General features: G+C 37.4%; 1 protein-coding gene across 2 annotated transcripts in view; it reads right to left on the minus strand.

The window, feature by feature from the left end:
• The window catches only part of LOC136718776 (potassium voltage-gated channel subfamily KQT member 5), a 123,559-nt gene extending 111,402 nt beyond the window's left edge, over positions 1–12,157 (minus strand). For both annotated transcript variants that reach the window (XM_066696509.1, XM_066696508.1), the window contains exon 1: positions 10,624–12,157. In XM_066696509.1, coding sequence (XP_066552606.1) covers positions 10,624–10,979 — 356 coding nt within the window. In that variant the 5' untranslated portion in view covers positions 10,980–12,157. The remainder of the gene's footprint in view (positions 1–10,623) is intronic.
• Between the last annotated feature and the right edge of the window lie 3,100 nt (positions 12,158–15,257).

The raw sequence follows: 15,257 nt of genomic DNA on the forward strand, positions 1-15,257 counted from the left end.
ATTTAAAAGTCTTCACAAAATAAGAACAGGAGCTACTGGGAATTAGAAGAAAAATGCTTACATAAACAGTGATTAACTCACTGAAACATCTCATGAAACTCGCAGTGATGAAGTATAAACACCTCTGGCTCCATAAAGTAAAGGAGTGAGTCTGAAGCTACAATGTTAACATGTAGATCTAGGTATTTTGCATTGATAAGTTTTCCAGTGCGTCAGAACAGCTGTTTGCCGGCATCACCATTGGAATGAGATTGCTCACACGGGACTTTCACAAGCCTTTCCACACCAATTCGTCTTCTGGGACGTTTTAGACTTCCGAGAACTGTACAATCTGCTGTCACATAATGTCTCGTAGGGGGTAAGGTCCTGGACCCAGGAGACTGTTCAATTAAGTTACATAAATCTTTATTTCCAATACACTGAACATAACATGGTCTGTATAGGCCTTAGTGGATGAAGAGTAATGTTCACCACCATTACAGACACAAAAAACAGCTGCCAATCATACTGGGAGGAATTCAACCAAATTGTGAATAATAACAACAACAATAATAAGCCTGGTGCAGACGAGACTTTATCCGTGTGAGAGAACAGGTATCCCTTCATATCATTTGGTATTACACACACACACACACACACACACACACACACACACACACACACACACATTCATTGCAAGCCACACTCCAAACAACAACAGAAAAAGCTAATAAAAGCCAGTAAAATAACAACATTCACTTCTTCCTATGGAGCAGTGGTATTTGTTTGTATTTATCTAGATGTTCTTTTAGACATCAGTGGGGTTACACTTGAGCTGGCCTGTAATAGCTTCACAATTTAATAAAAGGCTTAATATATTTTGTAATCACTGCTGCTTCATTTGGGGCACCATTATAATTTGAAATGGGCCACATGTGCATTTCCAAATGTTTTCAAACTACTGTGTATGTGAAATGAAAAGGCTTGTGCACAGGTTTTCACAGGCAAGCATCTGCCATCCTACTTGTTCCTTGCCATTCGTAATGTTTTCCACAAAAAGATTTTCAAGTAAAAAAGTATTGACATGAAACAAATACAACAACATGGCTATTTTCACTCTACGAGAGACCTTTATCAGTGTCGCAGATTGTTTTCTTCCTGTTCAATGAGACAAGAAAATATAGATAAGCAATGCATTAACGGCGATTTTTGAAACAGAAGCAGAACTACCATTAGCTAGGCTATCACAGGTCATTCCCCGCCACTGGGTTGGGAATAGGTCAGTTCTAAATAAGACACCGATTTTGTGACGCAACTCAAGCCCCGCCCCCAGAAACTGCGTGTCTGAAAGACACGGAATAAACACAGAGTAAACACACAATAAACGCAGAGTAAACACGGGCACCGACACAGCTGCACACTGCAGGACACAGTATTGTCTCTGTATTGTTTGAATGTCATATCGATCTATAGCCTTAAATTTACTGATACATTTCGCTAGATCACATATATATATATATATATATATATTATAAAAGTAAGCAGAGCTAATGTCCTGCGTCACTGGTTTGTTTGAGCAGATTTGTATACTTCCCGGCATGCATTTCGTTTAGGCCGCCTTTTCGCCCGCATATGTGACGCACTGAGGCTCCTAAAAGCGCAAGTATGAACGGGGTCTAACTTTCTTATTGATGTGGACGGCTCTTGTTGTATCAGCTGAAACGAAACAAACATCGAAGTACTAGGGAAGTCCTGCGATGCCAATAAAGGTTTCCTCCATTCTGACATGAATCATGGTCAATTACTCATGTCCAATAGTTTCTGCTTAACTGCTCTCAATATTTTAAATCAGACTACTTTCTTAATTAAAATGGGACTCTGGCTTCCAGTGCAAACAAATAATAATTATAAAACATATATATGTACTTATGTTATTTTGTTTCTGCCACTTAGTCTCCTGTAAGAATAGGAGGGTTTAAATGTATTTAGTTTGCTGAAGCCAACACTGTTTTCTAGAATATGATTTTTTGTTTAAATTGAAAAATCACATATATCTGGTTTTAAAGTTGCTTTATTAGTTGAAACATAAAGTACTGCAGAGTGACTATAATTCATTATTATCCACCTCACTGTTGCAGCGCTGACGTTAAACACAGTAACATTTTCTTTGTGTGTAAACTTGGCTGTTGTAAAATGTCTTCTACTTGCTAATATAACCTTGTGGGATTACTCTTAATTTGGCAATCCATCTGCATTTCCTTATTATTCTAAATAGAAAGCTAATAACCTAAATCATGAGTTTTTAGATAATGCAGAACAAAGGTTTTGGAATAAAAAAGGCAGGCAATGCAGTATACGTATAATTTTGAATCTGAGGTAATTTTAGGTTGCTTATCTTATCTTGGTGTCTGTTCCGAGATGAAACGGTTAAAACGGATAATGTATAATTCAAAACAGGAAATGTTCAAAGCCTATCAACGGCCATATGTTGCACATTTTCTTTAATTTCCAGTTATTTAATATCTAGAAGCAGAAGTAGATACTTGGAAAATGTACTGACACTACTTTAAGACTTTGGAACATTTTCTTTAGTTTTAATTTGATTATTTATAAAAAAAAAATGAAAAACCCCACTAGAGAAAATAACGCTATGCTTATGTAACCAGGGATATAGAAACTGTTCTAGTCTAGAAATATTATCTGCAAAAACAAACATTTATTGCGATGGCAGTGATTTACAAAAAATAAATCTGTAGAAAAATAAAATCCTTTTCAACCAGAGGCCCTGACCTGACATGTACTCGGTACATTTCAGTGCTGTGAAACTTATACAGAGGACACCATGACATACAAAAAGAGCACACTGGCTCCTGAGACATAATTAAAATATGAAATGTGTTAAAAAGATTTGTTCAGTGGGGTAGTACATGTATTTGAAGAATGCTTTTCATCTTTGTCTGGTGCCTCAAAAAAAAATAATTGAAGAGCGTACATTCCTAAAGAAGAAAATATTAAGATAAACCAAATGTTGTGCGTCATGAAATCCACCTTCCCTGTAATCACCCTAAACCTTACAGATTAAACAAACAGAATGAAGTCTAAACCAAGCTGCTGTCCAAAAGGTGTTAATCATCCATCAAAATGCAATTTACTTATATATTGACCAAAAACATATAATATGTTTCCATTTATGTACGAGTTTTTACATTGTATTAGGGTTCATTCCAGGTAGAAACCAGAGAATTAAACTTAAAGTTCTATGTACATAAAACCTAGGGGAGGAAGGTGAATCATTATACATGGTTTGATTCCATGCATGATTCATCTATATAGAGTGTACATTATTGCATGCCTTTGAACACTATTTTTAATGTTTATTTTATGTCATTAATATTAAGTTAGGTATGGACTATTTAGAAAGTTATAAACATTATTAAGGAAGGTATCTGCATTCATTTAAAATATATTTATATATTGGTTGTAAAAAAACAAACATTAAATCGATACATTTCTTCGCATAATGTTGGCTGGTGCTGGCACTATGAGCTTTAATCACATACATAGTGACATTTTTGTTGTTTTTATTGATGTCTGGAAAATGTAAAATCCCTTCCATAATTTCAAGCAAATGCACACCCTTCTCAACACTGCATCCATAAAAGAGCACGTTTTCCATAACGAATTAGCTACTGAAGAACTGCTAAAACTTACATAGACATTTATTTAATTGATTTGCCAGAAGTGTTTGATAAGGGGATGCAGTCCCAAAGCCATAGTGGATGTCTTAATGAACACAAATGTATTGATTTAAAAATGTAACTCAATGTAACAAGGAGGTTGTTTTTTTTTAATCAGTAACGCTTTTATAAATGCATGAAGCTCTTCACTTTTAATTACTATAATATTAATTAGGTTTAAAACAGTAGCCCATTTACATAGACACATAAAAGCCTGTATTTCACCAGTTATAGTTTTACCAGTACAAAGAGTTTTGCATTCTTTACATACACTCACTGGAAACAAGCCAAATGCATGGTTGAACCCTCAACATGTGATGAATTAAACAGGAAAGTACTGTTTGCAAAATGAAAGAGCAACACTTCCTATTTTGAGACAAATAATTAGCAAAAGCTTTAGCAGCATTGAGAAATGCAAACTCCTTACATCACAGGGGAAGGAGCAGATCAATCTACTAAACAAACAGCAGTGGATGGCCTTGTCTTAGGTGGTGTAAAGTCTGGTTGAATACTTCATATTTATCCCCTCATAATTGATAATTGATAATTTGATTGTAATTCAAATTAGAAGAAATCACAAGAAGAAGCGTCACAAGTGGCATGATTACTCTGTCTCAGACCCACTTAGAAAAACAACAACAGTGCTGACAGGATGCACGTGGAGTTCTTGACAGCATGCCGGCCAAGTGAACCCTCAACTATAGTTAGCAGACAAAGCCACAGTCTCCCCACCCCCTTCCCCTGACACTGCCAACCGAAGAATGCAATGACATGAAGCAGCTCATCTCTCCAACTGCACAGACTGCAAACTCCACTGTTTTGAAGCAAGCAATTATAATTCATAAAAAAAAGTGCTGTGACCAGGGCGTAATATGCACCTCACACATATGACAGTTGAGCTGGCCATACACTGAAAAACAATGCTTGAGTTGAGAATCCTTCAAAAAAATAAATGACCAATAACACTCTCCTCGAGTTCCACTTCTGCATCAAGCAAATAAAGACGTCAGGCCTTTCTTGGTTAGTGTAACTTTTAAAGTATTTTTCTAAACAAACTATTTCGGTGGAAAACTACACGTGCTACACTGTAACTCATATGATATCTAACTGACACTTCGAACAACAATAAGAGCAGTTGACCAACTAGGCACCTGTAGGTAACATGAGAACAGAAAAGCCAGATCCAGCAAACCCATTATTTGTTTAGAGGAACGATGACAGAACAAGATCCTGAAATTGTCCTTTACTGGTTCGGATACCTGCATCTGAGTTGATTGATGCGTTTGAGAATATGAACCAACAGAAAGCCATTAAGGGATTGTACTCTAGTCCATATAGTTGGCAAGTATTCTTCTAGCACTACTAGAGGGGAAAAAAACTGATTCATGACTGACTAGAGAGTGTATTGTGTGATATCATTTTGATGACTGTGCAGTTTTACAATGCCAGAGCTCTAGATGCTTGTGAAGAATATAACACTGAGAACGTGTATCTGTTTTCAGACGTTTTTTGTATTTCTGGCATACTTGTAAGGATAAGAGGTTATAAATCCTGAGTAAGCTGAATAGACGTACTGTGTTTGGGGCAAGTGCATGTGCCAATCTTTATTCACAAAGACTGGCACATTCCAGCTCAGACGTATATTAATCTGTATTGAGAGAAAAACGTTCACATCTGAATGATCTCAGCGCCTTCACATCAGCTTTTGTAGACTAGACGTTAACAGACATATTGGACCATGGGCTACAGTTGACTCAAGTATAATATTAACTTCTTGTTCCGTTCTGTGTTTTTAATCTCACACCATATCACATCACATCCGTAAAAGCAATGGTAATTCATTGGTCACTATTAATCAAAACAAAAAGCTAGTTACATTATAAATATGGTTTCCCATCTACTTTAGGGGTGATACTTTCAGCATACATTTGTGTAACATTACTTAAAAATGTATATTATGTAAAATTAAATAATTTAAATATAAATTAAAATCCAGTTTTTTGTGTTTCTACATTTTCTATAAAGTGAACAGATGTGGCTACCGCTACCCCTTGTGTTTGAGAAAATACAACTAATTTGAAATTATAACCAAAATAAAGCAGAATAAATGAGTCTTTGGCAGGAATTTTATAGTTCGCATTAGTTAAAAACTTGCAAAAGACTTGTTCCATGGAACAATTTTCTTGTCTCTTGTGCATTAACTCACAATGCAGAAGAGAAATATACATTTGATTGTGATACAATATTCAGAAATAACCACTACCACTAACTTGTTATATAATCAGCTGTTTGCCTTAACTGAACTGAAATCCAGAGCAAAAATAAATAAATAAATTAAGAAAAGATCAAGTGAGCTTGCTATTAAAATATTGAAATAATTACATTTGTTTTAAAGCCATGCAGGAATTTTCTTCTTTTAAATCTTAAAACAAGGAGTAAAAACATGTCTCTTGTGTCACTGAATTTGTGATAACAGTCCCATATAAGAAGAATGAGAAGATAACATTTCTTATACAATTTTGTAATTATGTCATGTTACAATCCTGTACCTATGTATATTTATATACCTGCAAAGCATACTTTGAGAAGTTTTTTCAAAAGCTGATTTAATTGGCAAACCCCTCTTAAAAAAGAGAAAAGGGAATGTCAAGCTGTAAAGCTTACAAACTATAGACAAACCTTTACCAGTCATTTATTGGTGCAATAAACCGCAATGGACGTGATCTATTTTGCTTTGGGACTCTCGCTAATCCTCTGGTCCTGTTGCCCTTCTTAGAACTGAGGGCAGGATGGATTCTAAAATATATTATAGGATATTTTAGCCCAAAACATGCAGCACCCTCAGTCAAGAAGCACAAGCTTCGTTACACATGGATTTCCCAGCTTGATAACGATCCGAAACGCACATCCAAGTGCATGACCAAATGGCTAAGGGAAAACAAAATCAATGTTCTTTGTTGGACAATCTCTAAATCTCAATCCTGAGCAATATTTTTTGTACTATGGACTGGAAAAATCACTCCAGAACCATATGCCACAGCCAAAGATACCTGCTAACTAGTGTATGAAGCTATGAAGGGGCTACAGGAAATGCCTGCTCCATGTTATCAAAGCCACATTTACAAATATATGTAACTATTTTTGACAGATATGTTACTTATACATATATTATTGCTAGTTATACAATTAATTACATTTGTATTCATTCGTATCAAAAATGCATGCATTCGCCAGCTAAATTAACTTTTACATACACTTCATTAAGGGTATATCAACAAGAATATATTATATGCAAATAATGTTACTAATTGCAAGACACTAATTGGTCAATTAAATTAGGGAAGTATCCAGATGTGTATTTCCCATAACATTAGGGAAGATAATCAGACAAATGTAGGAGCTCCCTGGATGTGGCAGGACCAACACAATTTATTCTCAAAGGAAGATGCGCTTTCACATATTTACTCAGACTTAAATATACTTTCTAAAATGATTACATTATTTTGATAGTTAAAAAAAAATATATATATATATATATATATGTAATCAATTCAAACCAAACTAAATAATGGAGTGTACACTTCAACTGTGTATGATCACTTTATTGTTAGGCATTATTTATGAAGTACAAAAAGGCAGGAACATGGTCAACATAAGGATTTGTTTCTACCCACTCAAAAAATAAAATAAAAATGAAATATCTTTGTTATTTGACTTCCTTTGATCACACGAACATGGTTAACAAGCCTTAATAGAAAGAACGGTTCTTTAAGTTTTGAAGCTGCCCTATTATTTCTTCATTTAAAATGTCATTGATCTGCCTACCACGACAATTCCTATCCTATCCCATTAAAACTTTACTGTATAATCGATAACCCTCCCATTTGAAAGGGGGCTTGCATAACGCAAAGCATTCCTTTACACTTTACAAAATGAACACAGAGAAAGTACGTATTTTAAGAGTATATATCTTTCTCTCTGAATGCACATACTGTATATCACAGCACACACTTTTTAAGGAGTAATTCGTATTTGTTTAAGAATCGTAGCAAACTATGCTGTGCGTCCCCAGATGAACAGACCTTGCAGGACGTATTTTTATTTAATAGATTTTTGTATTATTTCATAGAGACATTACGAATATTCAGCATAGCTCTGCAGTTTGACTATTTTAATTGCTAAAATGAAGTCCTTAGGCCTTTGAGAACATATAATATCGGGGAAAGAAACAATCTCAACCTAAACCACTCTCACAAACACAAACTGAATATAGTTATACAAACCTTTTGCTTAATAAAATGTTGCCCTATTTGAACAACCTGTGACATACGAAAATGTCAGTCTCTTCTGACATGATTACACATTAAGCAAAAATAAAACAAATTACCATACATCAGAATCCAAAGTCTTACATTTATTTTTCAAAAGGTTTCTTGACCTGGTTTATTTTTATGCAGCAGAAACTACATGGCAACTTTCCATCTCGCTAGCAAGCCATTCCCTTGGAATAACATTTGGAGTATTTAGTACTTTCTTTTGACATTTCCCAGTACTTCTTTAAGCGTTTCATGTATTTGTTTAATATTAGGAAGAAAAAAGTGAGGGCTTAAGTTTGTTCAGTGTACTTTTAAAAAATATCTATTTCTGTAGCGGATAAAAGGAAAGTTGGTTATAGTGGTTAACTTGACATGGAGAGTGGAGTTACTGCTAACTATCTATCTAGACACCACCAGCTTGAAATGCTTTTCTAATCTGATTATTTTTTAATGATTGAGTCTCAAACTCTTTCTTCTCTTTGCCCATAGTACTGCACTGACACTATGTAAACAGATAACTGGAAAAGCACAATGGGAGGATCCCTGCTTTAACACTTGATAGTACATATGCTCATCGGATGCTATCATTAAGGAAAGTACACAGCTTTACAATACAAATGGCTGGTGACTTTTGACATTTTTCTTAAAATATCCAAATGTTAAATGTAATTCCATACATTAACCGATTGCTGTGTATCATCAGGGAAGTTCAGCAACACAGTGTCCCAACCCAGAGTGATCACTGATTTAAATAAGTACATAAAAACATTCCCAGAAAGATATACAGTTTTGGTTGTTTTTCAAATGGAAAAATTCTCCATTAGTTCCCCAATAATTCTACAAAAGCCAAATTATATGGATCCATTTTGGAGAATACATACACATATTTAAAAATATATCTATACATGTATGCATGTGTGTGTGCACGTGCATGGGTCAAACCAAAGGCTTTAAAATATATGCGTGTGTGTGTGTCACTCTGCATTTTATATATTTTAATTGGATTCATAAAGTGGTGAACGCATACAGCATACAGCAGCACCAGCCACAGAAATACCACAAATAACCAACTTTTGTTTTCAAAACGAAGTGTCCACTCTATAACACTTCATTTATATTTGACTAAATGAAGAGCTCTTCTGCTCCATGTGACCAACAGGACCAAACCACAACCAGCATCACAATGTACACACTGCAGAGTTTAATTCCACACTGACATGAGGCTATTATTCTAATAGCTACTGTAATTTTGACTTGAAATGAAAGTTAGATAGATAGAAAGATACAGATAGATAGATATGAGACCAATGCTGATACATACATATAATATATATACATGTATTGAACACACATAGACATTTGATCTGCAGGCTAATGCTTTGTTTTGTCAGTTTAGGATAACACAAACATTGCCAATAATAACATTTTTTGGTTCACATAAGGTTTCAGGATTTGTTTGCAGAACAGGGTTTTCAGAACCCCTGTCCAGATTAATATTTTTTTCTGTTGTTGTTTTCACAGAAAGGTAGATCATTCATTAGAATTGACTGTACTATAAAATGTGCTGAACCGTAAACAGCTAACATAAAGATACTGTCAAATCTAAACCTTTAAAACTTTATTTTTCATGAATGATAGCTATGATTGGTTTACCAGTTGAGATCATAATAATAAAAGTAATAATAATAATAATAATAATAATAATAATAATAATAATAATAATAATGGCCAGGATATGTTTGACAGTGAAAACAGTACTGAAGCAATATTAATTAACCCTGTATAGGTCATATGTTGAAGCAGGTAAACTACAAGAATGTGTCTGGTAAAATAATAGTAAGTAATAGTAACAGTAACTAATTTATAAAAGAATTCAAGTATTTTAAACTTTTTTTAAAAGGATATGATTTATAATGCACTTGTTAAAATAGTACATGAAAGTTTGCATTTTAAAAATGCAATAATTTGGTTTAGATTAACTAGATCATCTTTGAGGTACTGGAGTGTCAGTGGCAAGGCTTTGACAAATTCTCCAACTTCAACTTCAGCTTCAGTCCAAGTTTCTAAATTGAGTGCAGAACATTTGCAATGGAAATTGATATTCCTTTGAAACTGAGGTGTCCATTAATGTAAAGAATGTAATTCTCTCTCAATCTGCAATATTGTTGTTAGGAGGCTATTGCAGCCCATCAAGACTGGGAGTGGGGACGCAATATTCATCAACTGGCCTTGGGAGCAGAAATTATCAAAAGCGGTTTTGTGGTTCTTTTAATATTAGTATGTATTTATTTATTTATTTATTAACCCTTGTCCAGGGTGACTTACAACATATAGTATAATATAGTAGCAAATCCTCCATATTTACATAAGCCAGGGTGCAAGTGGTTTAGAATGATAAACATATTGGAGACATGGGGAAAAAAAAAAAAAAAGGCAAATGGGAGATCATATCAATATCCCAGCAGTGCAGTATGAATAGAATAGGAGACATGGCATGTCTTGACATACAGGTTAAACAGGTGAAAGGGAATTGTGCTTGTATGCATGTTAGGGTCTGTGCTGTACTTGTGTCATGTGCAGATGGTACTCACACGAACGCATGGTAGATGAAAGCCCAGCCCCTGGGTCTCTCCAGCACGTTGTACAGGTAGTTCTGCAGCCGGCGGTAGCGCACGTTTCTCCGGCAGCTCTGGGCGCCGCTGTAGGAGAGCGGCTTCCCCAGCAGACTCAGGCGGGCTCCCTGCTTTCCCCTCTGGCTGTCCGGACCCAGACCCCCTGCACCTGTGGATGAGGAGCCAGTGCCGGCGGGCAGCAAGCCGTCTCCCGAGTTCTTCATGCTCCTGCCCGACTCCACATCTTTCATGCCGGACACTGCAGTGTGATGCCGCGGGGACGTTTTCATCCAGAGCCCGGATCCCCCCTCATCCCCGCTGTGGTTGCGGGGCATCGCATCACCAGCCGCGGCCGGGATTGAGCTTCAGACTCCCAGGGCAGGCACATATACCGAGCACAAATACAGAAACTGTCACTCCTCTAAACGACCTATACAACAGGAGCAGAAATCTTCCTGAGTTTGTTCAAGTACGCAGCGGTGGAGAAATGTGTCGTCAATGCAAATGATGATGAGCATAAATCTGCGTGGAAATCCTCCTCGGGCATTTCGTGAAGTCAATCTGTGTGTCAGGTTGTTCAACAAACGGAGCTGCGTTCATGCTATGACAAGCAACATGAAAAAGTCTGAATATAAATGCATTTCCAAACGGATGTGAGCAGATGAGCAAAGAGCAAGCTGTTGCTATCACCTACTGTGTCCTGCGGAAAGTGTTTCTGGCGCTTTTTTGCATCAGATGGTCTCATCACTCTCAGGTCTTCAGCTTATAGAAAAGTATATAATGACGCGCCCGGCGATAGTTCACTTTGTATCGGTTCCTCCTATTGCAGGTTTTCCGTTTCCATTTCCCTGTGCTGCAAACTCGCAGAAAACACATTTCAGGGCAACAAAGTCAGCAAATGCTCGATGTCCATCATCAGAGGCATCTGGTGCTGCTTTCAGTCCAGGCAGCGCAATAAGAGCACACTTCATCTCATGCTTCCTCTCCTAGCACGCCAGGAGCCAGTGGCCGTCTTTAAAACCGATTCATAAAATGACACATTGACCAAAACCTCTTTCATTTCCCATCAGGGCATTTGCTTAAGATCTCCAAAAACGACACCAATCCCGATCTGCAATCGCCGCATGCATTGAGACATGAAACTGCAATAAAGTTTCCATTAGCGCGGATAGTGCACGCAGTCTCTACTCACACGCGTCGCTCCTGTGCCACAGCATATTATTCATCCCAATGAACCAGGTCCCCAAAACCGCCTTTAATTCGTTTGGTCTGTTAGTAGTAAGTCAGTATATGAGTGCTGCTGTGGCGCACACCATGTCTTTCCTGTGCCGCTGTCTCCACTGGGCTGCTCTGCTCTCAGGCAATGTGTGCTGTCAGAAACGAGATCACGTGGTCCGAGCTGAACTCAAACGCACACATGTTGCCCGAGAGGTCACTCACTGGCCAGTGGGCATCCACACCGAAGTGACCCGCCCAGGGCTGAGAAGCACCCCAAGTAAGAGATCCACCTTCAGCACTGACTTGCTGGGTTGTTGCGCTTTCTCTTCTGCTCTCCTGCTCTTCACACTGCTAGCAGACAGTTTTGCATAGAGTGACTGGTACGCAAAGTACTGCCTATTTGTTTAAAGGGTAGTCCATTTTAACGTTGTTGTAGTAGGGGGGTCTTTGCCATCTTACAAGGTATGATTGTGACAGTCCACCCTGTGCCCTCTGTTTTTGATTGCAATGTTAATATAAGGTTTAATTACCCCCTTCATTATAATTATTATGGATCTGCAACGTGTCCTTCCTCTGCAAGTCCTCTCTTGACAGAAACCAGCTGTTGGGTTTCTTCACTGGCCGGCTTCAATACATGTCAGTGTGGGGTGCTCAACTTGCTCCAAAGGCGGATTTTTTTTTACACATTTGTGGATTTGCTTTTTAAATATAAATCCATGCATATATGCAAAGCTAAACCGACTCAAGTGGATTTAAGATGTTTATGCTGCTTAAAAAAACAAAAACTAAAAATTATTATTATACAAAATGAATGAGCATAAAAAGGTATATACTTTGAATAGCTGCTGATGTCAATTGTAGAGATGTTTTAGATACATTCTTCGTGTTAATTGATAAATCTGTATTGAAGCTCTTTTTGTATGTGGGTTTGCAATATACACTGAATTCTACTAGCTTTGAGTATACATATATATATAATGTATATTGCAAATTTGCATACATACAGACTTGCTTTCAGTCTGACAAAACTTGCAGATGATGTGGGCGAGCACAGTGTTTCAGTGTGTACAACAAACTTAATTACTGTGTAATGCCATGAAGCCAATTAAAATGCTGAATTAATTCCACTCTTAAACCATGCATTAATAAAGCGCTCAGGATTTAAGGATCCACAGGCAGTTACTTCTCCAATTAAGCAACACAGCAACAAACGGATACAATAGAGGCACTTTTCCTTTCCTGAGAGCGTCATCCATCTCTGATGACAGAAGCAATGGCGAGTTAAAAACACTATTTCCTGTGTGATGGGGTTAGGCAATTGCTACAGTATATGTACACACATATAAAAAGGCACATACTGGTCACTTAAATGGACATGTTAAGGAGAGGTTAAAAGATCATAACTTCACCTTGTCTGCTACCGCCTTAGGATCAGTGTTAAAGGGCAAAACAGCAGCATACTTTTTAAAAAGAACATGCTTGGGCTGCCAGCTGGAGAGGAAGCTGACGTGTAGCTGTGGTTTCTGTGTCGCTGCTTCAGAAACACTTTTTTTTTTTTGTCCGAATGTCTAGTGCTGTTTTCATTTCAGCAAATGTTGCAACAGAACTCACTGCTGTCAGAATGCAGAGTTTTAATACCTGTACCGTCATACATTTGCACTATCCTATTGACGAAGTGCAGTTAAAGCGTTGCCTGTTTTTGTGTTAAATGTTACTAGTCTATTGCTGAAAACCATCTTTCACTTCTCAGAATTTCTGACAATAAACCAGTTTCCGTCATTCTGTCAGATTGATCTGTTACATCTGAAAAACATCTTCTGAACATTTTTAAAATCCATGGGAAATTGTCTATATTTGTAGTATACCTTAAAATGTACTGTTTACATATTACATGATTATTAAATATAATCGCAATGTATGCTTTTTGCTTTTCCATAAGACCATATCCCCAGTCTGGTTAAATAGTTTTTGTTTTTTATTAATGCAGAGGACAATACTTTCTCTGCTCCTTTTTGATTGTTTTCTCATTCTGTAAAAAATAAACTTGCATTCGGCACTGGACATTGTGATAATAAAGGAAGAAAACAATGTCACACAGCCACTACAGACCTACTGCTATAGCCTGGAGATTGCTAGTTCAAGTCCAGGCAATGTCTGAATGTGTCCAGCGTGTTCAAGCCACAGTGCCTAATTGGGTGAGCACTGCAGGGCCTGGATGTGTTGTGGTCAACTGGGGGGACCTTTAGCCGACGGAGTTTGAGAACACGAACTGGAAAAAATGAGGGGCACAAAGGCAAAGGATCGACACCTCAGGCAGCGAAACACAACCACACTGCCCTGCGGTTGGTCCTGTCCTCTTGCTGGTCTGCTTGCCTGCTTGCCCAACACATTGCCGTATCAGATGAGCCGTTGCCTTGTGGTGGACAAACGGAAGACGCAGGCAGGCAAGAGGGATTGCAGCAATAAGTCAGGATGACGTACAGGACTGCAGAAACAGGCACTGGTGTGGGCTCGGCCGCCACGGGGCCAACCAGAGGAGATAAGGGGCACAGGAGTGTTTTGACAAGGCATGAAGTGTAGAGTAGTTTCATATTGATGATACTTATACAGCTAATACTGCCCTTGTCTAACATTTGTTTGCAAATGTTTTATATATATATATATATTTCTGTACACGGAGTCCAGTATAAAAGTTATTGTTGCTGACAGAGAATGGACTTTTCATTAAAAACATACGTATCTATGTACAGTTTATTTGCTAGTACTACGCAATAAGCCAACCTTTAATTATTATTTTTTTCAATTAAGGAAAATACTGATGTCATCACCGTGAAAAGATGTACGTTTGTCTGTGCTAAATCACAAGGAGTCAGCGGAAAGAGCTGGTTTTTATCAGTGTAGTTTCAAGTGAATTTGGTTTGTCATAATTTGACAAGAAACTGAAAATAGAACAGAAGTATATCTAAAATATTTCAGAAGTCAAGCACACTTAAGATGAGGTGTCTGAGAGTGATGGATCCCAGGCTACTGGAAGACCCACCTGAGGAACAGTAGGAATTTGATGTATTCTCAAACTAACGGAAATGCATTCGCTCAGTACATTCCTCCTTTGCTTTGCTTAATTAGTATAGCTTACGGACTTGTCATGAGGTACAATTTCCCTGACTTTTCATTCTTCTGTGTCAGCAGTCTGTCCAAAACTTTCAATTCTGCTTCAAAGTAGCCTGTAATTAGAAACAGCTGACCATCACTCCACACACAAGGTTTCCACAACAGGCACAATTTCAAAAGAATCAATGCAAGACTCCTACAGTTTTGCAGGATTGATGGCAAAGAGGAAGGGGAAAGCGGTTTTAATCAGCATCAATAGACAAAACACACCTTGTACCTTAAGC

The sequence above is a fragment of the Amia ocellicauda genome, chromosome 23, assembly GCF_036373705.1.
Source record: "Amia ocellicauda isolate fAmiCal2 chromosome 23, fAmiCal2.hap1, whole genome shotgun sequence".
Lineage (NCBI taxonomy): Eukaryota > Metazoa > Chordata > Actinopteri > Amiiformes > Amiidae > Amia > Amia ocellicauda.